The 23240-nt window shown below is 46.0% G+C and overlaps 3 protein-coding genes across 5 annotated transcripts; all 3 read left to right on the top strand.

Moving 5' to 3' along the window:
* Positions 1 to 48: 48 nt before the first annotated feature.
* LOC6582355 (tektin-1) lies at positions 49 to 2960 on the top strand. The gene is made up of 4 exons (XM_032730970.2): positions 49 to 119; positions 1344 to 1555; positions 1628 to 2140; positions 2200 to 2960. The coding sequence occupies exons 2-4, from the start codon at positions 1383 to 1385 to the stop codon at positions 2777 to 2779; spliced, it is 1266 nt and encodes a 421-aa protein (XP_032586861.1). The 5' UTR covers positions 49 to 119; positions 1344 to 1382; the 3' UTR covers positions 2780 to 2960.
* A 917-nt stretch (positions 2961 to 3877) lies between these two features.
* On the top strand, positions 3878 to 8173 carry LOC6582354 (E3 ubiquitin-protein ligase Bre1). Of its 2 annotated transcripts, none has more exons than XM_002008021.4 (4): positions 3878 to 4036; positions 4239 to 5418; positions 5494 to 6404; positions 6461 to 8173. In XM_002008021.4, the coding sequence occupies exons 2-4, from the start codon at positions 4249 to 4251 to the stop codon at positions 7566 to 7568; spliced, it is 3189 nt and encodes a 1062-aa protein (XP_002008057.2). In that variant the 5' UTR covers positions 3878 to 4036; positions 4239 to 4248; the 3' UTR covers positions 7569 to 8173. The 2 variants fall into 2 exon arrangements, with proteins under 2 accessions (XP_002008057.2, XP_015017895.2); XM_015162409.3 differs by having other exon boundaries at positions 4104 to 5418.
* Positions 8174 to 8523: 350 nt separating this feature from the next.
* Positions 8524 to 22922, top strand: LOC6582353 (ciliary rootlet coiled-coil protein 2). 2 transcript variants are annotated; one of them, XM_002008020.4, is made up of 10 exons: positions 8524 to 9489; positions 18317 to 19176; positions 19241 to 20343; positions 20398 to 20737; positions 20796 to 20836; positions 20894 to 21165; positions 21221 to 21421; positions 21488 to 21659; positions 22194 to 22421; positions 22490 to 22922. In XM_002008020.4, exons 2-10 carry the CDS (start codon positions 18330 to 18332, stop codon positions 22739 to 22741), a joined length of 3456 nt encoding a protein of 1151 aa, XP_002008056.2. In that variant the 5' UTR covers positions 8524 to 9489; positions 18317 to 18329; the 3' UTR covers positions 22742 to 22922. The 2 variants fall into 2 exon arrangements, with proteins under 2 accessions (XP_002008056.2, XP_043865371.1); XM_044009436.1 differs by lacking the exon at positions 22490 to 22922 and having other exon boundaries at positions 8525 to 9489; positions 22025 to 22240.
* The last annotated feature ends 318 nt before the right edge of the window (positions 22923 to 23240 follow it).

Raw genomic sequence — 23240 nt, 5'->3', positions numbered from 1 at the left:
GTATGATGGCAACAACAACAACAAATGTATATCGTAATAAATTCAAACTAAATTTTACAAAAAGAAAAAAAAAAACTAAAATATAATGTCAACTTATTTGTAGGCGAATTAACTGAGAGGTAAGTAAAGCAAAATTATATAGGAAATGTAGCTTATCTAATGCCGTATATGATATCATGAAAGCTTTAACCTAGAAATATAAATATAAATCTTTTTCCTATAAACCGGTTTGAGCCTCTTAGTAGCAGATATTGTATAAAGACAAAACCTTACCTCGTTATTTAAATTACTATCCAATTCCTCTCAAACTGTGCTGCACGATAGCCTTGCATATTGTTATATATGTAGAATATAGGAATACATATTCTCATAAACTGTATACAAATATAGTTTTAAGCGAGCTCTACATAACTGTCCTCCTCTTTAAAAGGCCTCAGATAAACTATATCTCCATTATAATCAAGCTCTGCCTTAGGAAACATTTTCTTGTGAAATTTCTTAACAAAACTTCCAAAAATATTGCATTCCTGAAATGACTTAAATCAATGGTACCTAATAATCATATATGTAGGTATATTGCGTCTTTAACGAATGAAAAAGCTACACACTTTTGTGCCACGCCCATCCATCCACCTCCCCCTCAATCGATCAGGCCGTCAGTCACGCAGCTGGCGTTGATTAGCATAAGTAAATGGCAAAAACAAAAAGTTTTGCACAATTGCCAAATAAAAAAGGTAAAAAAGCGAAAGTATGTTAAGCATAAATCGATCGAGGTAGCTGCTTGAAAGTCAGGCATAGCTATTTTTAAGTAGCCTGGCGAAAACCGCAAGGACGGGTCGCGCCTGCCACCGAAGTCAGCAGAAAGAAGTTCACCTGGGCCTGGGTTGCGTTTGTGCCCAATTGGATTGCCAGGTGACATACACAAGGTAACACACACACTGAGGCACAGCTGCCCTGGCTACCACACATACAGAGGTCCACATGGAGCATATACCAACATAAAAATAATAAATACCGCTAGGCAACGGCTGAATTCCCTAGCATGAATCGATTAAACTAACCCTCGAGCTGGAGAAGCAGCAGCTGCAGCTGCAGCCCAGTAGTTACAGATTCGGAGCCAGTCAGCCAGGTCGTCAGGTACTCAATTTCTCAAGCTCAATCGAAACCAAAGTGTGCCAGGACTTGCTCAAATTAGGAAAAAAAATATTTAGAGAAATTCTCACATACCTCCTAGAGCAGTGTACATGTGTATACAGAATTGCATACGTAACAGTTAATTTCCTCGTTTGATTAAATCTTACGCAATATAATATAAATCTATTTTATATTAAACCAACCTAAAGTTTACATTGAGTTACGACATTGTGAGACAGTGCGTCACCATGTTGCCGAACCTAAAAGCGCGTCGCATCACGGGCCTGCAGCTGGCAAGCAAACATCTGGGTCCAGTGGCCAAGTGCCCGCCCAGGTACTCTGAGGAGGATTGGGACTACAACAACAAGATCAAGTTCCGCATCACCTGCGACCAGGAGAAGCTAGCCGAGCGCATTGTCGAGTAAGTAACCCAACGATCAGCAGATTATAGTCTCTCCAACTGCATGGCCCGTTGTTCTGTTGTCCTGCTTAGGGAGTCACGTCGCGTAGTCGATGAGACCAAGGACACCACCAAGAATTGGCAGCGTGAGGTGGAGCATCACATGCGTGAGCGCACCAGTGAGATCCGTTTTCTAGTCGATGAGCTGAACCGCCAGAAGAAGACCGCTATGCTGGAGGATGAGACGCTCAACACGTATCGCAATCGTGTGCTAAATGCCATTGAGTTCCTCAAGGATAAGTCGCTGGCTATTTGCAAGCAGTGCCTGATCCTACGCGAGGGACGCATTGGTGTGGATCTCTGTGATGATGAGGTGGATCGCTCGCTGCGTCGCGAGCTGAAGGTGATCAAGGGCTGTCAGGGCCTGGCCGACGCTGCTCTAAAGGAGGCCGAGGAGCAGATTCGCAAGCTGCGTGCTGCGATGTACCTGCTGGATCAGGATCTCTCAGCCAAGGACAAGTCGCTGGCTATCGACGAGAAGAATCTGAAGCTGAAGGAGTTTCAGCAGGATCTTGGCAAGGGCCAGGATCTATCCAAGCAGCACTGGTAGGTCTGCAATCGTATTCACTTATCATTTTAACTGTTCCGTATTTCCATCTCCCAAGCCAATTCTCGTTGACTGAGTGGCAGGCGCAGACCTATGAGAATCTGGAGGCCAATGCCAAGGCTCTGGTGTCCGCCGGGCAGCTGCGTGCCTATATTGATCTTCTGTTGAAGCAGGTCTGCGAGGATATGCAGAACCAGACGGATCGCACCAATGAGGCCTTCGAGCGTCGCATTGCAGAGACGAAGCATGTGAAGCAGTGCCTGGAGAACAAGCACAAGGACACCATGGACCACATCCACCAGGTGCAGCGCAACATGAGCGAGCTAGATCGCGAGATGACCGACAAGCAGAGGGCCATAACCCTTTGCCAGACGCGTCTCAGCAATCGCGCTCATCGCCCTGGGTTGGAGTTGACCTGCGACATGGTCCAGGACGCTCTCTACAATGAGCTCCAGGCATTGAAGGCCTCGGTCTGCAAGTTGAACCAGAAGCTGAACGAGAACAAGGCATCGATGCGCTATCTCATGCATGTTCAGGTCATGCAGGAGGAGGAGATCAACATCAAGGCGAACAGCTGCAAGATTGATGAGGTCGACTGCATGACTCTGCGCCAGGCCCTCAAATACACATCGTTCTAGTCGTCCCCAGTTCCAAGCTTGCGAGCGAGCGAGCTTCACCAGCCAGTCTCATTGTGCTCGATGTAACACTACTTAATCAAATTCAAATTACATGTGCATTTCCCGTTCAATACTAAATTATTTACTTGTAGATGGTTAATAAATCGAAAATTCACATCAAGTTAAAAAAAAAAAACAACTATTTTTTCTCTAAGTATTTCCTCTAATGGTTTCTCTATTTACTCGAAGAACTACTTCCAAGTATTTTCTCTAATTTTTTAGAGCTTAGCTGAACGATCATTTAATATTATTCTCAACTTTACTGCACTGCACGTCTGACCCCCACCACGCCTGGATGACTGAAGAAATGCTGCAGCTGCTGCCCATTATATAGGGCGACTTTCACTAACACACTGAAAAGCGCTCAAAGCAGAGCAGAGAGCCCGACGTCAGGTAGAGAGGACGTTGTAGTCGACCAATGGGAACACGCTCTGCTGCCGTAAGCATTCTAGCTCCGTTTTACTCAAATGTAGGTATCAAATGAATATTGCTGCATACATAAATGATCTTCTGTAGTTCTTCTTCGTTTATTGTTTTCGTTAGGCATAGAGACAGACAGAGAGTCAATAGAGAGGGAGACAAACTCCTTTAATGGCTAGATCACATTCATATAGGTTAGATCTAGCCTGAAATAGGCTGAACTGGCAACACAAACTTACAACTGTTTTTTGGAGTTGAATGACGAAACTTAAGCCTAGTAAGCGTTTCCAATATAACATTCCTGACCTGCTTATAAATAAACAGGCTGCTGAATAAAAAGCGTTCAGAATTTTTGGTTGCTCGTCGTGTTTCTGTATTTCAAGCATTTTATTGTGTGAGTGTTAAATTTTTTTTGTTTAACTCTTTCATCTGCCATAAAATACAATTTCAAGTAGTAATATAGCTTATTATACAAGTTTCAACTTTTCAGCATTATTTACAATTTAACAGCCGAGACTGGACTTGCGTTTTATCAAAGTATCGATAAATTAAATTTGTGGCATCGATAATCTTGTTGAGTGCTGCCAACTTTTATGTGAACTGAACTAGGTTCTGCCAGCTATCGAATCTGTTGGCTTATTGAAATCTAGAACAATCTATCGATTAGCCGCCACAATATATCGTCTATAATGCAACTCTTTACACAGCTAGCAATTAGTAGAAAACTCCTTTAGAAATCTGTCGTTTGCCGAGTTATTAATTAATGTTAAGCTAAAAAGTGTAGAAACAGAAATTAAGGTAAGTAATACAGTCCGTCTGTCACCCCAACCGCTCAACCATTTCACATATGTGTGCATTTTTGCAGCTGGCAGCGTCCGCCGAGCCGCACACACAGCAAAATGGAGTACAGCCACAGCCACGAAACTTGAAAATCAATAATAGAGAAAACTTAAATTAATAGTTATTTGCGTTTCGTTTCTACATTTGATTGTTGTTGCAGTTTAGAAATTATGTCAAAACGTAGCGCTGACGATGCCAGTGGCACCGGCAGCGGCGGCAGCAGCTGTTTAGTGGCAGCAGCCGCTGGCCAGCCGCCCATCAAAAAGGTGCACTTCGAGCCACACTTAATTGGGCCGGTGTCAACATTAGAAGAGATGGACATCAAGGTATTGGAGTTTCAGAATAAGAAACTCGCCCAGAGAATAGAACAGCGGATGCGCTGTGAGGCCGAGCTCCGGCATCGAATAGAACAACTGGAGAAGCGGCAAACGCAGGATGATGCAGTCCTCAACGTGGTAAATAGGTATTGGAATCAGCTAAATGAGGATATAAGGGTGCTGCTACAGCGATTCGATGCGGAAACGGCTGATGAGCTAGAGAATAAGAATGAGAACGAGGTGACGACCTCGTTTCTAACACAACTCTCCACGTGGGACAAGGAGGAGCTAGACGAGAAGTTAGCGAATCGTGTCCAGGTATCGAAGCGTGCGGTGGCGAAGATCGTACAGGTTATTGATAGGTTAATGCAACGTAACGAGAAGATAACGCATGTATTGAAAGGTGATGGTCTGGCCAGTGCAGGAGCACAGGGAGGAACAGCTGGCGGTGATGAGGAGCAACAATCCACTGCCGGAGCTGAGTCGGATGCGTCGACAACGGGTGCAGCAGTGCATGCGCTGGAGGAAACGTTAAAGAAGACGCACATTGAGATCATGACAGAGAATCACAACCTGCAAAATCTGAACACATCGCTGCACGAGAAATTTCACACGATGTCACTGAAGATGAAGGAATACCAGGATGCACTCACCGCCAAGGAAACAGAAAATGCTGAACTGAAGAACCAAATTGATGAACTGCAATATGATCTGGAGAAGATCCACTGTCGGAACGATAAGCTGGAGAATCATCTGGCCGAGGCCATTGAAAAGCTGAAGGCCTATCACCAAATTTATGGTGATCCCAACAAAAGTAACAACAGTGCTAAAACGCCCAGCAGCGGTGGGGGTAGCGGCGGTGGTGGCAGTGCAACAACCAATGTGAATAGCCAACATCTGGAAGAGCTGCAAAAGGAACTGGAAGAGCATCGAGAACTGGCGAACAATCGGTTACAGGAACTGGATAAGCTGCATGCCACGCATCGCGAAACACTCAAGGAAGTCGAGAAACTCAAAATGGATGTAAGAAAGAGAGAAAGAGAGCACAACAGTATAATTCAGCGACTAACTTATCCATAAATCATTCTCTCTTTGTAGATCCGACAGCTGCCCGAATCGGTAATCGTGGAGACGACGGAGTATAAGTGCTTGCAATCGCAGTTCTCTGTGCTATATAACGAGTCCATGCAGATCAAGACGATGCTGGATGAGACGCGCAATCAGTTGCAGACAAGCAAGAATCAGCATCTGCGTCAGATCGAGGTGATGGAGAGCGAGGAGCTGATTGCCCAGAAGAAGGTTCGCAGCGAGATGATACAAATGGAGGACGTACTGGCGCTCATACGCAAGGAGTATGAAGCGCTGCGGATTGAGTTCGAGCAGAACATGGCCGCCAACGAGCAGACGGCGCCTATCAATCGGGAAATGAGGCATTTGATTACCTCGCTGCAGAACCACAACGGACAGCTGAAGGGTGAGGTGCAGAGGTACAAGCGTAAGTATAAGGATATTTCCGCCGAAATCGTAAAGCTGCGCAAGGAACTGGATGATGCGCAAGCCAAGCTCGAGGGCAACAAACAGCAGCAGCAATCGGCAGCTGCCACATCGGGCGAGGAAATTAAACAGGAATCAGCTGCGAATATTAAGGAGGAGAATGCTAACAATAGTTCAACCGGTGGCACGACGTGCTCCACCACAGCAGGCAATGCCAGTGGCGAAGTCAACATGGTCATCAAAGAGGAGAACTCGGCCTCGGCCGAGGATGACCTAGATGATGAAGCAGGCGGAAAAGATGTCAAGGATCCAAACATTAAGCAGGAGAAACTATCCGGCAGCGAAAGTGCAACAGCAGAGAAGAAAGATTCACCCGGACCAGCGAATGCTGCAGCAGCAGCAGCTGGCACGGCGAATACTGTTAAATCCGAAAAGGATTCCAAGGAAGGCATCAAGGCAAAGGAGCTCAAGGCCGTGGAGAGTGAAACCGTTCGGGATCTGAAAGCGCAACTCAAGTAAGTGTCAAACTGAAATTGTAGACTTCCATATGCTTATCACATTTGCTTCACAGAAAAGCGTTGAACGATCAGAAGGAAATGAAGCTGCTGCTGGACATGTACAAAGGGGTCTCGAAGGATCAGCGCGACAAGGTGCAGCTGATGGCCACCGAGAAGAAGCTGCGCTCCGAGATTGAAGAGCTGCGACAGCAGCTGAAAAAGCTGCAGGAGAGCAAGCGGGAGGAGCGGAAGAAACTAGCTGATGAGGAGGCGTTGCGAAAGATTAAGCAGTTGGAGGAGCAGAAATACGAACTGCAAAAGCAGGTGGCCAATCACAAGCCCACGGAGAATGCATGGGGTGCTGCACCTGGTGGAGGACTTGGAGGTGCCAACTACACGCGCCCGTTTGTTGGCTCCCACGAGGAAGAGGCGTTGCTCAACGAGATGGAAGTGACGGGCCAGGCATTCGAGGATATGCAGGAACAAAACTCAAGGCTCATCCAGCAGTTGCGGGAAAAGGACGATGCGAATTTTAAGCTAATGTCCGAGCGGATCAAGGCTAACCAGCTGCACAAACTGCTACGCGAGGAGAAGACGGTGCTGGAGGATCAAATGACTACAGCGACGACACAGATCGAGGCAATGCACATTGTGCTGCGTAAGCTGGAGGAGAAAGAGCGCAGTCTACAGGCAACCGTGGCGTCAATTGAGAAGGAGCTAATGCTGCGACAACAGGCCATGGAGATGCACAAGCGAAAGGCTATCGAGTCCGCGCAATCGGCTGCAGATCTGAAGCTGCATTTAGAAAAGTATCATGCCCAAATGAAGGAGGCCCAACAGGTGGTCGCCGAGAAGACTAGCTCGCTGGAGGCAGAGGCCTACAAGACGAAGCGGCTACAGGAGGAGCTCGCGCAGTTCAAACGAAAGGCGGAACGCATGAAGAAGATGGAAATGTCGGGCACAACCATCGACGAGGTGATGATCGAAGAGATTCGCGAATACAAGGAAACACTCACGTGTCCCTCGTGCAAGGTGAAGCGCAAGGATGCCGTGCTCTCCAAATGCTTCCATGTCTTCTGCTACGACTGTCTGCGAACGCGGTACGAGACGAGGCAAAGGAAGTGCCCCAAATGCAACTGCGCCTTCGGCGCCAACGATTATCATAGGCTATATCTGCAGTAGAAGTCGAGCATGAGTGCGCGATCCACAGAACACCGAGCGTCTACATACCAGCCAGCTAATCCATTACGAGCATATTATCTATGTACTATTAATATATATATATATATAGAATTGTTTTTAAGTGTCCCCCATCTGGGCGACTTTCCCAATTGTATCCATTGTAAACCTTGCGGCAATTATTTGAAGCCCCACTTTCGATTATCCAAGTCCCAAGTATCTCAATTGATGAGTTCCGAGTGATATTCTCCCGGGTTTTTATGTAGCTTCTAGATTGAAACTAAATCGTACGAAAATTAATAAATTGCTATCAATTATTTTCAATAGCAGCAACAAATAGAAAATATAATAAATTCAGAATCTTTTTTGAGCTTCTTGTATATAAGGTGTATGATTCGAGACACTTCTGATCAATCAATTCTCGTAAGATGTTTAGTTCTAAGCAAACTTAAGATGTATACTTCCAATCTTAAAACAATATTTAAAAACTGAATTGCTTCTGCATTGGTTAAAGAAGGTTTACAGTTTGTATTAGGACATAAAACTAAAATGCAACTAAACTCTTGTCTAACAGTTTCACTGAATAAACTAAGAAAATAAAAACAAAATTGATAGTTTTTATATAGAAATAACTAACCAGAATACACAAACACGAAGGCGTCTGGTCTCTTCAGAGCATTTTTTCGTCGTTGAAAAATATTGTACTACATGTCTAGTCTATGTGTTCTCAGGTTAGTGATGAAATTTAAATGCTGCGCCTGATGGGCAGCACTAGCAAATTGAAGTTGTATGTGTTTCTGTCCAGTCTATGTAATGGTCACACTGTTTACCGGCTAACCGGCACTGTTACGCTCTCAAGCAGTTCGTTAACATGTTCGATTAACAGCTCTGTTAAATAAAGAGGATAGTTGAAATTGAGAGCCATTTAACAGTGACGTCGCTCACAATTGAGAGTAATTTAACAGTAGCGTCGCTATCGTTGGCCTGTTCGGATGTGTTTCGTGGGTGTGTTGTGTGTTAAGGTGTTTTTTTTTAGCTGAACGGGTTTTCTTTGCTGTGAAGCCTTTAAATACGGCCCCAAAAATAAAAATGCAATATTTTCAAATTAATCGATGTGCCGTCCAATCTAAATTGTATTTATTGTAGCTGCTGCCGCTGCTGCTTGTGTGTCCCGTCGCTTGTGCATTGCCAAGACAACAAATTTTTGTTCAAGCCATCGATTTTTCGCGCTGTTTAAAACGCGTCTTCAGTGTGTACGTGTATGTGTGGTACGTGAGTGTGCGAGGACCTTTTGTAAATACACACACATACAAACGTAATTATAAAACTCAGGCAAGCGGCTAACAAAGATCCTGGTCGCAGCAGCGCGCCATTGAAAACTGCTGCTCAGCTGCCGTCCAAGCAGCTGCCAGGCTACAATAACAACAACAATAGCTGCAACAATGCCCATTCACCTGAATATTTAAATGTGTGTGCGTGTATAACTGTATAGGCCTGTGTGTGTGTGTGATATTTGTGCATTAAATTTGCACATTTTCGCAAATCCCAAGATCGACCGTCCACAAAACAACGCAATTTGCCATCCAAATTTATTTTATTATTTTTTTCGCACACACACCGCGCCGCGTCGCGACTGCGAACGGGAGCAATAATAGAATTTTAACAGACGTCCAACTCCAACATCAACTTCCCAAAACACAGTCCATCAAAGCGTGTGTGCGAGAGAGAAAGAGAGAGAGAGAGAGATAGAGTGAAGGCAAATTATGCCTTGGGGGAGCCGCTGACATTTTCATCAGCAGGAACCAGCAGCAACAGCAACAACAACCACACAGCAACACCACTGAATACGACAACAGTAGCATTGACTGAGTATCAACGCCGACGTCGACGTCGCTGGCACAGTTTTTCCTGCTGCTCTCTGTGGGTGAGTAACAATTTTATTTTACAGTTGTAGTTGTAGCGGGTAGAAAGTTGTTATCGAATATGATGGGAGGCCAAAAGAGCGACAGGGATTGGGAACGGCAATGGCGACTGCAACAGCGACTGCGACTGAGTTAGACAGTGGGTGGGCGTTCAGGCTTTGGGTGTCACTTTAGCTGTTTGCTCTTGCGGTTGGCTTCAGCTGGCGTCGCACAGGCGAGCGCTGCTAATGGCTTTGGCGTTTGGTTAGCGCCCGGGTTGAAAGGTCGAGACAGCGCTTCCTGCATGCTGCTCACTCCCAACCGCTTCGCTCCTTCCAGCTGCCACTTCATTTATGCAGCGTCAAAACTAATTTCGCATGTGTGTGTGTGTGTGTGTCTGTTGCATGACTGGAGCTATAATCGATTTGCAAGCAAAAAGCAAACGTCAGCAATCAGGAAGAGTGCAATTTCAGTCAATCAATCAGTCAATCAGTCAAGCTGTCAGTCAGTCAGTCAATGAGCCAGTCAATTGCTCCGGTTATTAAACATATACATATATTTTGCTTAACATATTCAGTAGCTAATGATTGGGCTAATGATGAGGAACGGATGTTCGAAGTGCTTTTAATTACGCATCCGCGACAGCAACAACGACAACAAAAGCGCACTGGCAGCGCCACCTGGCGGTGAGTGGAGCAAGGGGAAGTGGTGTCAGCTAAAAGAGAGTTTGCATTTACTTCAGGAAAATACTAATTAAGCTTCATTAATCCGTTTGACGTTGGAATTAATAGAGAAAATTCGAAGTTGCGACGCAGTTTAGCGAGTGAATTAAATGAAAAGCAAAGAAATGGAAGTTTGGAGAGCTGAATTGCTTGCTGGCAAATTAACAGTTTGACGAGAAATGTGAGAGGATACTGCAATAAAGAAAATACATCAAATCAAATTTATAAAATATGAGCAATTAATAGTTTAACATTGGATTCAATTAGGAGGAAAGTTGTTTGCACTAAAACCATTTCAATTAATCAACTTACAAGTAATTTAAATCGCAATTATTTACCTGCGTATATTCAAGTGTTTGCTGAGATTAATTAGCTCTTAAGCTCTTCGGGTTAAATGAGGGTATACCTGGCCTAAAGCCTACGCTAATGGGGATTTCTATCAATTATATTATAAATTTCATTTACGAGTTGAAATTATGTGTACTTTTCTCATATAACATATGTCTGACACATTTCTATTTTCTCAATAATGAAATCTTATCAGAACGATCCGAGTTTTTGCTAGCCTTTTTAGTTATTTTTAATGTTTTTATTTATTTTTTTTTCTGGCTGCATTCTATTGTGTGTGGCCTGTTTGTCTTATCGACGCTGATAACGGGTCTTATAAATAGATATATGCATGAACGATTACCCATGATTGTTCTGTATAGCTAAATTATTTCTGTAGACTCGTTTTCCACTGACTGCACTCCTCGCCGGAGCAATTTGATTCTGATAAAAAAAACACAGTCATTGGAACTTGTTTTTCGAGAGTTTGCGAATTTTTTAACAATTGACGTTTTGTCTGGCAGCCTCTGTTTCCCTCCCTCTCCCCTCTCTCCGTCTGTCTCTTTCTTTTTTGCTTTGATAGAGCTGCTATCAAATAAAGCCCATTAGCATAAAGCGTAAAACTTGTCAACTTTTTGTTTTGTTTATGCTGATATGCTTATAATATAAATGTATCTTCACATATACATAAATTAGCACTGGCTTGGATTCGTTTTTTGATTGCCAAAATTTCAAGGTTGTAGCCCAAAAACCCGCTGAATCGAAGCAGATGCAGATGCAGAGCAGACCCTGAGAACAACTGAAGAAAGAAGTTTCACAGAGTGAAGCGGGCATATGAGCTTTGTGTGTCTATATCGATGTCGTATTTCGCTGCCTGCCAACCCTGAACGTGTATCACGCAGTCAGCTAAGCCCGACCGCAGTGCTCTCACTTGTTTACACTCATTTAACATATTGTTTGGCTCAGCTTTTGTTGGGTCTCAGTTTACGTTGCACAAAAGGATTTGTGGCATTGCATTTCAAGTTGCGTCTCCTGACAATGAACAGCCGAGGCTAAGGCAAAGGCAAAGGCTCTCAGGCGAGACATCTGGGCGTCTGGCACGCCTCCGCTTTAGGCCGCCCCCTCGAACAAGTTATCCAAGTGTGTGGCCTCTAAAATCGCTTTTCTATTTTCGCTTTGCCAAGAGACTGGTCAATGGTCAGCTGGTCAGTTGTAGACGTGGCCATTATATGGCTCCGCACTCGCTGCCACGCCCCCCTCGGACGCCTCTTGGCTTGAGTGTCATGTGGCGCATGCCGCTGTGGAGCCCCACCAAGCGTGAAGTGGGCTTCCCATAGTCGTTGTTGTTGTTGTTGCTGTGATTATATAGTTAGTTATATGTGAGCTGGCGATGGGTAAGTGCAGGCATCGTTATATATAAAGTCTATGTCATAAAAGAGTTTTTATTTTTCTTGCCGCGCTTTAAAAGAAAAATGAAGCGAACCAAAGACTTTCTCTGTCATATGACAAACAATTTCGGCTCTAGACGTAATTGCCACAGCAATGAGCTGTTAATGAAATCAAATAGACAGTTAGACAGACAGTCGGACGGACGGACGGACAGCCAGTTGCTTGGCTAGAAGATTTAACACTAGTCATCGTCATTCCAATATGATCCGAACTGTGCCCCTTTCGGCCAGGCCAATGAACGATCCGCCCTCGGAGCAGCTTTAGAAAAATTCAAGCAACAGCACAGTTTTTTCTTCTCTTTTATTATTTTCTCATTTTTTTGCGGACTTCTTTTCATTGCTTTGCCTATTTTTGGTCTAAAAACAACAACAGCTAAATAAACACCACACTGTGCTACAGGGTTTCGAGAACGAACCATTAAAACTCGAGACAATTTTGGACTCATTTTATGTTGCTTACTTTTGGTTATTGCTGAGGAAGCAAATAGTCTAAACTTTCATTTGTATGTGGTAAAAGCTAGTAAAGCGAACAACTTTGATACAATTTTTGATTATATATATTCTATCTATTGATAACAAAAATTTAGCAACTGCAGCAGCTGTCGAAATTGAGAGAAAAACTTGAACGATTTAGTGTGGAAGTGGCAATACATTTTATACAGCTATATCTATATATATCCTAATATCTTAAGTCATTCGCTTTTCTATGTTTCTTTTACTACAATTTAGATAGTAAATTTTTCAGCTTTAGTGCTGAGCATCTAGTATAGGATATGTCCTAGCCGAGCACTCCCAACGCCTGCCTTGCTCTAAATTTAATTCCAAGCTGTTCATAAGGCAATCAGAGATGTATAGATTACGTAACAGCAAATTAACTGATATACATAACTGATATGAGTATAAATAGATCAATTAACTAATTGTTGAAAGGCTAACAGCTTGCATATGGATTTCTTTAGCGTTAAATATGTCTACCAATTGTTGTGAGCCTATTGATTGGCATCCATATAGAGTAGCTAATTGGAGTGTAATGTGTGGCACAGTGTAATCTGTGTGGCACACAGCTCATGATTCTATGACTTGGGACGATTTCAACGCAAGCTCATTTTGGCTCGAGTTTCGTTTGGTTATTCGTTTGGTTCGTCGGTTGCTCAATCTTCGACTTTCAACAGATGCAAAACGAAACTTTTGCGTGCCGCATTCGCTGTTGACTGAGAAGCCGCCGAAAAAATTGTTTATAGTTTATGGCACTGGGCAACAGCAACAAAAACAACAGAAACTTCAAAAAGCGCAGCGATTCAGTTGGTCGCTTCTTCCTGCTACTTGCTGCTTGGTTTGTTGTTGTTTAGCTCAATTGTTGTTGTTGTTGCTGCTTCCCAATACCCAGAGCCGAAGCCGCGTTCGTGACAGCCCAGCTGGTCATGCCAGACAACCGCCCAACCGCCCCCTCTCTACGCGCTCTCTCTCTCTCTCTTTCTCTTTCTAGCTGTCTCACTCTGTCTCTTGAGCCGTCCGCCTTCTCTTTGATTAATTAAACATTCGCCCCCTAGCCCGCACCGCGCCTCCGCCCCTGCCCAATGTACATTCAAAACAACTAAAATGATGAGAAGGGGCAGAAGGAGGAGCAGCAGCAGGCGCGTCTAGCGTCGAAAAAAAAAAAAAAAAAACAAATTAGAAATCATGCCTGGGCTGTGCAGGTGCAACGAAATAAAAACTCCAAAACAACGAAAGAGAGACAGAGTGAAAGAGAGAGAGAGAGAGAGAGAGGGAGCGAGCATGACTGAGCGAGGGGAGCAAACAGAACCCGGAAGATAGTGCGCCTCGTTTGCCTCGGCCCCCAGCCCAGACCAAACCGAACCGAACAGAACCGAACCGAAAAAACTCTTTGCGCAGTTTTCAATAGCTGTCCCCAGCTAGAGGCACAAACGGGGCGCACAACTTGCAACTGCAGCTCATTATAACTGTGAAACGTGGCTGGGGAATATTGCAGGGGCGGAGGCGGAGGCTAGGGATGGGGGCAGCAAATGCGGGCCCGGCCCTCCGATTGTAATTCGCGGCACAAATGTTTCACTTCATTCGTGTTTCGTGGGTCGTCGTGCACAGGAAGTGCTGCAGCCGAGGAAGAGGAGTGTTCAATAAACCCAAAACGGGGCGTGGCAGCTACCCACACACACCCACACACGCGCACACACAGCTGTTCACCTGTTTAGCACAGCGTGAGAATTTGCCAGCGTATTTGAGTATTTTTGGTATCAATTAAAAGAGTCGCGACATTTGCATCCACCTACCCGAAAATAAAAGTAAAATGAAAAGAAGAAGAAGAAGAAGCGAACGTACGAACAATTCAAATCCAAACAAATTGGTTGCTTCGGGGTTCTAGAGGGGGTCACACACATGAGCTGCTGCCCTCCACTAGACAGCACAAAATAAATTGCCATAAATGCGAGGCATGGAAATAAATTGTTTTCAATGCAACTGCCACAGCAGCAACAGCAACAATGAGTGGAGAGAAATTTATGCAAGTGAACGTACAATATTTCCCTCTTTGATATATGCTCGTATAGATATATGTATGTATATGAGCTGTCCAACATATGGCACAGAATTTGTTATGGAGCTAAGTTGAGAGAACGAGACTGAGACAGAGAGAAAGAGAGCGAGAGAGAGAGAGCGCGAATGCATGCCAAATGAGTGCATAAACATATTTCTTAAAATATGGACAAGTTCTTAAAGTAGAACTAATTCGAGTTGGAGCTAGCTGATTGTCGTGGGATGTACATTATGAGCATTGGGCACTGGTTCTGAAGAGCCCATAAATCTATTGTCTATGCTTTTATATTATACTATTTATATTATACTATTTATTGTTATGATATATAATATATTTGGTATAATAGCATAGATTTCATGAGATTATATCATATCGCAACACAAATTGTTAGAGTAGAAAGTGAAACTAATTTTTGTTTAAGGAGCTACCCTAACAAGCTGTTTAGCTGATTATGCTGTCCTGATGAAAATATCAAAGCATTTTGTGTATATGAATAGCTTATTTACAGTCCTTATTTATATGATATATGATCTTTTCATACAAAAAGAAAGCCTCTGCAACTGTCTAAAAATTGAAATTGTCTTTAAGCTACATAATATCATTAAGTAAAATGTACATGAGTACAATAATTTATCACAAATATATATAGAGGCTTCATATAAATTATATTATTAAAAAATATGCTGGGCTTATACGTAAACATATTTTTTATTAATTTGATGTTAATTTTCGAATATGTTAAATACACTTCTAAATCTTGACATCATTAATCATTCGTAATCTTAAGCATCAGAGAGCTTTCTTTTCATTTCATGTTGTAATACGTTGTTTCCCATCCCATGCCATGCCATATATGAATTGTAGTGCTAATGTGTGGTGCATTAACTGGCCGCTGAACCGTTCGAAGAGTGAAGTCAAATGGGTTAGCCGCAATGCGTCTGTCGCTCATTTGTCGCAGTGTCATGGCTGCAACCCCTGACCGCAGTGCCTGCAACTAGTTGCCCCATGTAATTCCCCCTTCTTGATTGCTCGACATGCGAATTAATGGGGGGAAATGCACGCAGCACAGAATTTGCAACTCTTTTGCGTTTTTTTTTTAGTTTTCGCATTTGCGCATCAACGCGCCTTTTCAGCCAAGTTAATTGCAGTTTTTGTTGCAATACCCCGTTTGAATAACTGAATGGGGTTATATGCTTATAATGTTGTTAATAATATAAAATAAATCACCAAATATTTGCAAATCTCTTTAAATTCTCAAAATTGTTTCATTTATATCTCAGCTATGTTTCATTTTTTAAATTTTCCATTGAATGCAGCGTATCACGCAGCTTGTCATAGCCCAGTCTGGTGTTCTGGCTTTAATTAACTTGGCAATGTCGCCGCCAGCCACTCTGAATGCGTTGGCTTTATTTCTGCGCCTCGAAGCGCCTTAATCGAATTAGGCGCACTTTGTGTCTCTCGCAGCCACAAATTGAGCTCAGCTCAGCTCAGCACTTGCTGCACTCATTGATTGGAGTTAATGAGCCGTGGAGGCAATACATATGAACAAATTGATATATATATATATATATGGATATTGGTATGTACCATCTCGGTAGCCACCTGCTGCTGTGGGCGACGCTCGCCTTGAACCTGGCCAGCCTGCTGCAGCTCGAGCTCCATTTTCCGGCTTATGCAAATGACTCTGTGCCTCTTTGCCTTGGCATAGAATCGCGTTGCCATCGACAACTCAATCTCGCGCATTGCCAGGGCCATGTGGATCGATGCGCAGCGACAACTTCATTTCCAGCCAGACACTTGAAGGGTTCGATGGCAAGCTGCTGTCTGTATCTGCCACATACATTTTTTTCTTTTTCATTTTTTGCTCAAGCTTTAACAATCCAGCTGCAGCTGTGTGTGTCTGAGTGTGTCTCTATCTGTGTGTGTGTGCTTATCTGCTTTATGTATATGGAAATTGCTACGTTTTTCTAGCTTCGCCTCCTCCTGGCTTTGCCTCGCTTCGCCTCAAAGTCGCCGCCTTGTGCGACACACAGAGTCTGCCTTCTGGCTGGGTGGATGATTGTCGCCTTCTGCTCGGCGCGCTTGAAGTGCCCTTCATTAGACCGCTGTCATCCACTCGGCTCAGAGTGTGCTCTTCTTCTTCGTCTTCTTCTTCTTCTTCTTGTGCAGCACTTCATCAGCCGCATGGCGTAAACGAGCTTTAAGGCCACTTCTAGGCAGCCTTTAACATGTTCTAGCCAAGGTCGTTTAACAGGATCGTGCACAAAACGGGTTTGGCAGCCTCAGTGCCCATGTGTGCCCGCCTCCTCGCCCATTGTGATGGCATCTAAAGCCATCTGAAAATTGCTTTGAGCTGCCCCAACGCAATTCACAATTGCAATTAGCCACAAATGAAATTCCAATTAACTACAAATTGGAGCAGCTTCATTATGTTTTCGCTTTTTGCCGATGGACGATGATGAAATCTTGAAAAGTTTGCCAAAAAAAAAAAAAAAAAAATAAACAATCTCTGGCAGTGCGCATAACAAAGCAGATACTAATGATGCGGGCTTGAAGCTGCGAAAACAATAGGAAATCGGGTGTAGGTAGTTTAAGACGAAGCTTAAATGCCCTAGCTTGAATCATAATAGGTCACAATATGCGAGGGTGGCTTGAAGAGTAAGCCATGTTCAAGTAATGTTAAAAGAGAAATGAAATTTGCCATTGAAAAAATAATTATAAGCAAAGTAATATAATATAAATATAAGCTAAATTTATTATTATAAATAAGATAATTATTATTAATATATATATTTTTTTTTAATATTTCTTTTTATACTCTGATTTTTTTAATGGTAAATTTTATTCAAATACCTATACGTATTTTCAAATATATATTTTCTTATGTATTTCTAATATGAGGCTCCATTATTGTTATTATTTTCTAATATGATTAGCTTGTTTTATATCAAACTTATTTGACTTAGGGTTCAGTTGGCACATCTTTTACCTCATGCCTCACATATTCAAGCTGAAATAATGTAATTCTCAATCTATTTTCCACATCTTGGCCAAGTGGCAAATGCCACATGGCAGATTTATAAATATTCTACAACTGTTGATGCTGCTGCATGATGCATGATGCATGATGATGGGCTGCGAAATGAATTGAGTGGCCCAGAACAATGCGAAAATGTGAATTGGAAATGCAAGCAGATGCAGTTGCAGCTGCAACAAAATGTGGCACGAATTTCGGGGCAGGAGCGGAGTGGGGCGCGTAGCTATGTAGTTCTATGGGTCAACAAATGTTGGCAATTCAGGCAGCCCGCCCGGCTCATAAGTTATGGCCGTATGTCGTGTCCCCGTTGGGCTGTCAGGTGTGAACTAGTTTAAGTCGATCAAGAGCCTGGCCCACCTGGTCGTCAGCAGCTGTCCAGAGTCGTCACAGTAGCTGGCAGATGTGGACACAGAATGTTGCATGTCCAACTTGACCGCAAAAGGCCGAGCACGGCAGCCCGGCAGTCCGTCAGCCCGAGGGGCAGCAACGGGATCTCTCGCTGCGACAAGTGGCATGTGGCATTCCCCATTTGCCAAAAGGTCGTTGGCGTGTGTGCAACTGGTTACAGGTGACGGGCAGCGAGGCAGGCAGGCAGGCGGCTGGCAGGGGAGAAGGTGAGGCAGGAGTGTGTACAACCGAAATGCCAGCATCCCAAAATACGCGCGTGCAGCATGCAAAATTTGGGTCGCCACGAAGTGAATCATACGACTAAATGTGCTCTCCCTCTCTCTCTCTCTCTCTCACTCACTCACACTCTCTTTGTAGGTAGTGAGCTGTCATGTCAGGCACGCTGTTCGAGATGGAGGATCCGCAGCAGCAGCAGCAGCAGCAACTGGCAAGCGATTCCGAGCAGCAGCTGGCCATGTGCATGTCCAGCCTGGAGCTGGGCGAGACGACGTCACTGAGCGTGGTGGCTAGCAGCACCACCACCAGCACGATAACCACACAGAGCAACTGCGATGGCAGCGACAGCGGCTTAGATGTGCCCAGCAGCTGCTGCCAGTCCCGGATCACCTTGCAGCGCGGCCTCAGCAGCACCAGCGGCGGCTACACCAGCAGCAACGGACTGGAGGAGATCTACGACAGCTGCGAGCTGCACCTGACGAGCAACGTGTCGCCCAGTGAGCAGAGCAGCGAGTGCTCGCAGCGAACGCCGCCGCGCCGCTTCAATGGCAGCGTCAAGAAGAAGGTGGCCATGTTCGAGCCGGAGCCGGAGCAGCTGCAGTCGGGCACAGCCAAGACGCAGGAGCAGCTGCGCGGGCGCGTGGCCAACTTGAAGCGTGCGGCCAGTCTGCCACGCAACGGGGCGCCCACGACAGCGGCGAGGGAGAAGCCACGCCTTGCCAACTCCAGTTCGTTCCGTGCGCCGAACAGCACGGTCACGCCGGTGCGCACGCCACGCCCACAGAAGCCAGACACGCTGCCCAGCGCACTGAATCGCGCCCAATCCGTTCAGCGGCTCGCGCAGGTGCAGCGCACGCCGTCACTGAGTCGCGCTCGCACGCCGGGCACGCCCTCCGAGGACGGACGCTGGCCGGCGAATCGCGGCGCCGCCGGACAGCGACGTGGCATGTCTGTGACTCCGGATGTGATGGCTAATCGCATGCGGGGCAGTCCGGCACCAGGTGAGCTTCGAAAATTCCCTACGCTCCTCTCCAACTTCTCTGACTATTCCCCTCTTAATTGCAGGAGGCACTCTGCCCCGCCGTCGCAGGCAGCAGTCCGTGGAGGATCTGAGCGCTGGGCGTCTTTCACGCAGCAATTCCATTAGCCGAGCAGCTGTTGTGGATGCCCGCATGACCTCGTCGGTCATGGTGATGCCCACAAGCCGGCGCAGTCTGGCAGCGCCCACAGTCAGCGCAAAGGTCAATTCGCTGCGTCGCCCACAGCCGCAGCAGCTGGCAACGCCCAGGACACGCATCTACCATGAGACGGCGGTGCAGACGGCGCTGACCAGCGAGGACCTGGAGCAGGTTTTGGGCGGTGGTGTGCTGCAGACGCGTGCCCTGGACGCCGTGGAGCAGCTGGATCAGAGCACGCAGGCGGAGCCGGACCAGCGTGATCATGAGCTGGAGCAGCTGCGCCTGGAGGTGCGCCAGCTCAGTGGCAAGCTGCAGCGCGAGCGGGAGGAGAAGCTGGCCATGCAACAGGAGCTGCATCTCAACACGGAGCGTGTCATGGGCATGCTGGAACTGGCGCGCGTGGTCAGCGCCAGCGCAGGTACGCCCACATCGGAGGACAGTGGGGATGGCAGCGGACATGACAGCCTGCTCATGCTGGAGTCACAGATTCAGATGAGCGGCCATGAGCTGATCGAGCGCCAGCAAGAGATTGGGCAGCTGCGTGCACTGTGCCGCGCCTTGCAACAGGAGATGCATCGCTCGCTGGCCACGCAGCAGCTGCTGCTGCAGGAGAAGGCCGCCATCGAGCAGGAGTCCAGCGAGCTGCAGGATTTCCTGCAGCACGAAAAGGCCGCCCAGTGCGATGCGCTGCGGGAGCTGGAGACGGAGCACTTGACGGCCAAGGCGCAGCTGGCCAATCGTGAGGAGGAGGCCAAGGTGCTGCGCGACGAGTGCCGGCATCTGGTGCGGCTCAACGAGCAGCGGCGCCAGGAGAATCGACTGCTGCAAACGAAGTATGCGGCGCTGGAGAACAAGTCCCGAGAGCTAATACATCAGCAGAACGCTGCGGTGGCGGGCGCCTCGACGGCCTTGTCTGGACTGCACGCGCGACTCGACAACCTGGTGGAGCAGCTGGTGTGCTCCTACAGCATATCCGAGCAGGATTTGGAGGTGAGCTGGAAAACAAATCAAGCTCATATATCAACTAATGATTTGCTTTTGCAGGACACACGTTTCCAGGCAGAGTCGCTGGCAACAGAAACGGAGCACGCCCAGAATGGCCTCAAGCCCAACGGCTTGGACTTGCCACTGAGTCCAGCAATGGCTGGCGATGGGCTAAACACCCTGGTACTCACCAGCGACGGCTCCTTGTCGCCGCAGCGCAATCAATCCTTTATAGCTGCCGTCATTGGTGCCATTCGTCAGGCCACCACCCACTCGGGAAAGCGACTCTCGCTGCGGCAGGCGGGAAAACGTCATGGCCCAGGAGCTGCAGGAGCAGGCGCCCCAAATGCCGCGACAGCGCTCAACAACAACGAACAGGCCAATCACAATGGCAACGAAGGTAGGACAGAGCAAGTTGTATAAAAGCAATAGCTATATATGTATGTGTCTATTCACAGATGATTCCGATTCCACGGAGATGCTGGACTCTGAGACAGAGGTAAGTCCGAAAGCCATTGCTCAGTCTCTGCAATTTTTCACATATTCCCGCCTGCAGCCTTGCTTGCTCATGATGGACAATGTGCTGGAGGATGTGGTGCAGCCAGACTCACACTCGCACAACATGGTCTCCTCCTGCACGGGCATGATCTCGCAAATCGAGCTACCCACAGATCTGATCAGCCAATGCAGCCAGCAGCAGCAGCTGCAGCAGCATCAGCCGACAGCTGCAGGCAATAGCGACGATTCACTGCAGCAACTGTCGCAGGCCATAACCAACCGCCAACAGATGGAGCTGCATGTGCACAAGCTCAGCGTGCTGCCCAGCAAGTGAGTGAACGAATGAAACATAAATATCAGCTTGATCTAACTGCCTCGTCCACAGCAATCGCGAGCAATGTAATACGGAGGAGCTCAGCTGCCACGACTCGCTGGCTGAGCTGCCCTCGTTGATGGAGTACAGCACGGCACAGGCTGTGGTCGACCAGGTCATTGAGGTGGACACGCTGGTCACCAAGCTGCTCAAGGTGCTGCGACTCGTTCAGCTGGACAACGACAATTGCATACAGCAGCTGATTGTGGATAAGTGAGTGGCATTCCATTTCCCTCTGCCTTTATATGAATTTATGCTCAACTTTCACTTCCGTTGCAGAAATAAACTGCAGCAGCATAAGGAGGATATGCTAGAGAAACTAAAAGACCTGGAGGATGACAACCTGAAGCTGCAGGATGAGCTGATGGATGCCACACAGGAGCTGATGATTAAGGGCAGCGACCTGAGCGGCGCCAAGGCTGAAATGCAGCGACATCGCAACGAGATCGACGTAAGGTTTTAGCCACGTTTAATTCATGGACTACATTTAATTTTTTGTGTTGCGCACCCTTCGAAGACATTTCTATATATCGTTATATCGTTTAGTCGCCAGATATATAATCTTATGTTAAACAGTCGCGTTGCAGCTGATCTTATCTTATATGTTAATCGTATTTTTAGTCATACGTATTATTTGATTTAGAATAAACCGAACTCTTGGCCTAATTTACGTTAATTATTTGACTTGTTCAGTTTGCCATCATCATCATCAACATCATTATCATCATTCAGATCAAGTCATCTATATCATTTCTTGTACTTTGTTTCTCATGCCAACGATTTGTAAAATACTCATTCGTAACCGTCAACGGACAGTCCCAGTCACAAATCAAGTTCAGAAGCGCACTCTTTCGTTTGAAATGAAATCCGTTAACTAATTGCCATAATGCCCATAATGCTCCTTGTCCTGATTCTCGACTTGCTTTCGCTGTTGTTGCTGCTTCGGTTTGCTGTTCGATATTTGCTCTTTGCGGCTCGACGACAGCGCCTCAATGAGGACATCTGCACGCTGAGCACGCTCTGCAGCAGCTACAAAAAGCTGTCGCCCACCACCGAGTTCCCGCCCATGCAGCTGCTCTCGCCCAACCAGATGCCCGAGCAGGGCGACGTCCTGGGCATACTGAATCTGCTGAAGATGTGGCATGCGGACGGACAGCTCCTGGATGAGCGTGTCAGCAGCTATCTGCGTAAGGTGTTCGGCAATCAGCTAACGGTGAGCTATCCTATCCCCTATCTATCTATGGCAAGCAGACAACTAATCCGGCTTCATGCTATCCACAGGTCAACGGTGCTCCCCAGCAGGACAACAACAATGTGGAGCGTCTACGCATTTATGCCAATCAGCTGGAGCATGTCAGTCGCGTCCTAGACGATTGCCAGTGCCTGACGGAGCATGCGCCGCTGCAGCAGCTACGCCGTGACATGGAGATCGTGCGGCTGAATGCCAATTGGACTCAGCTATTGGAGCTAACCGAGCAGCAATGCGATCTCAATGCCAATGGCGGTGCAGATGTGCCCACGTCCCGGCCCTGAACTGTGTCAAATTGTCGTTAATTCTCTAGTTAACTAATAGTACTTAAGAGTTGTTCAACACGTAGTTAGTTAGAAATGTTTGCGTCCAACTCGAAGCAAGTGTGTGAAGCTTTAAAGCCGCTGCAAACAACAATTTATTTAGCTCGACATTAAATATTTTAGCTACCTTAACTAATCTGAACTGTTTCGAATTCAATTAACAAACTAAATTAACAAAATCTTTGTCTTTCAAGCTAGTATTATTCCAAATCCAAATTTACTATGGGAAAGTCTTTAATTAAAATTTCTAATTTGAATTTCAAGCTGCTTGCTTCGAAGCGCTCTCTCAATGATTTTGTTGCATACTTTCAGGTGGTAGACAAATTTATTTGCCTGAACTGCATTTGAGAGGTCTATAAAAATACTTATATAGATTTATATGGGTGTTTGTTCTGATTGATTGACTGACTGACTGATTGATCAATGCTCAGCCTATGTGTTAAGAGCCTAAGGAAAACAT

This window comes from Drosophila mojavensis, unplaced genomic scaffold (assembly GCF_018153725.1).
Source record: "Drosophila mojavensis isolate 15081-1352.22 unplaced genomic scaffold, ASM1815372v1 contig_74, whole genome shotgun sequence".
Taxonomy (NCBI): Eukaryota; Metazoa; Arthropoda; class Insecta; order Diptera; family Drosophilidae; genus Drosophila; species Drosophila mojavensis.
The sequence above is the reverse complement of the archived record's forward strand: the minus strand, read 5'-3'. Positions and strand labels throughout refer to the sequence as shown.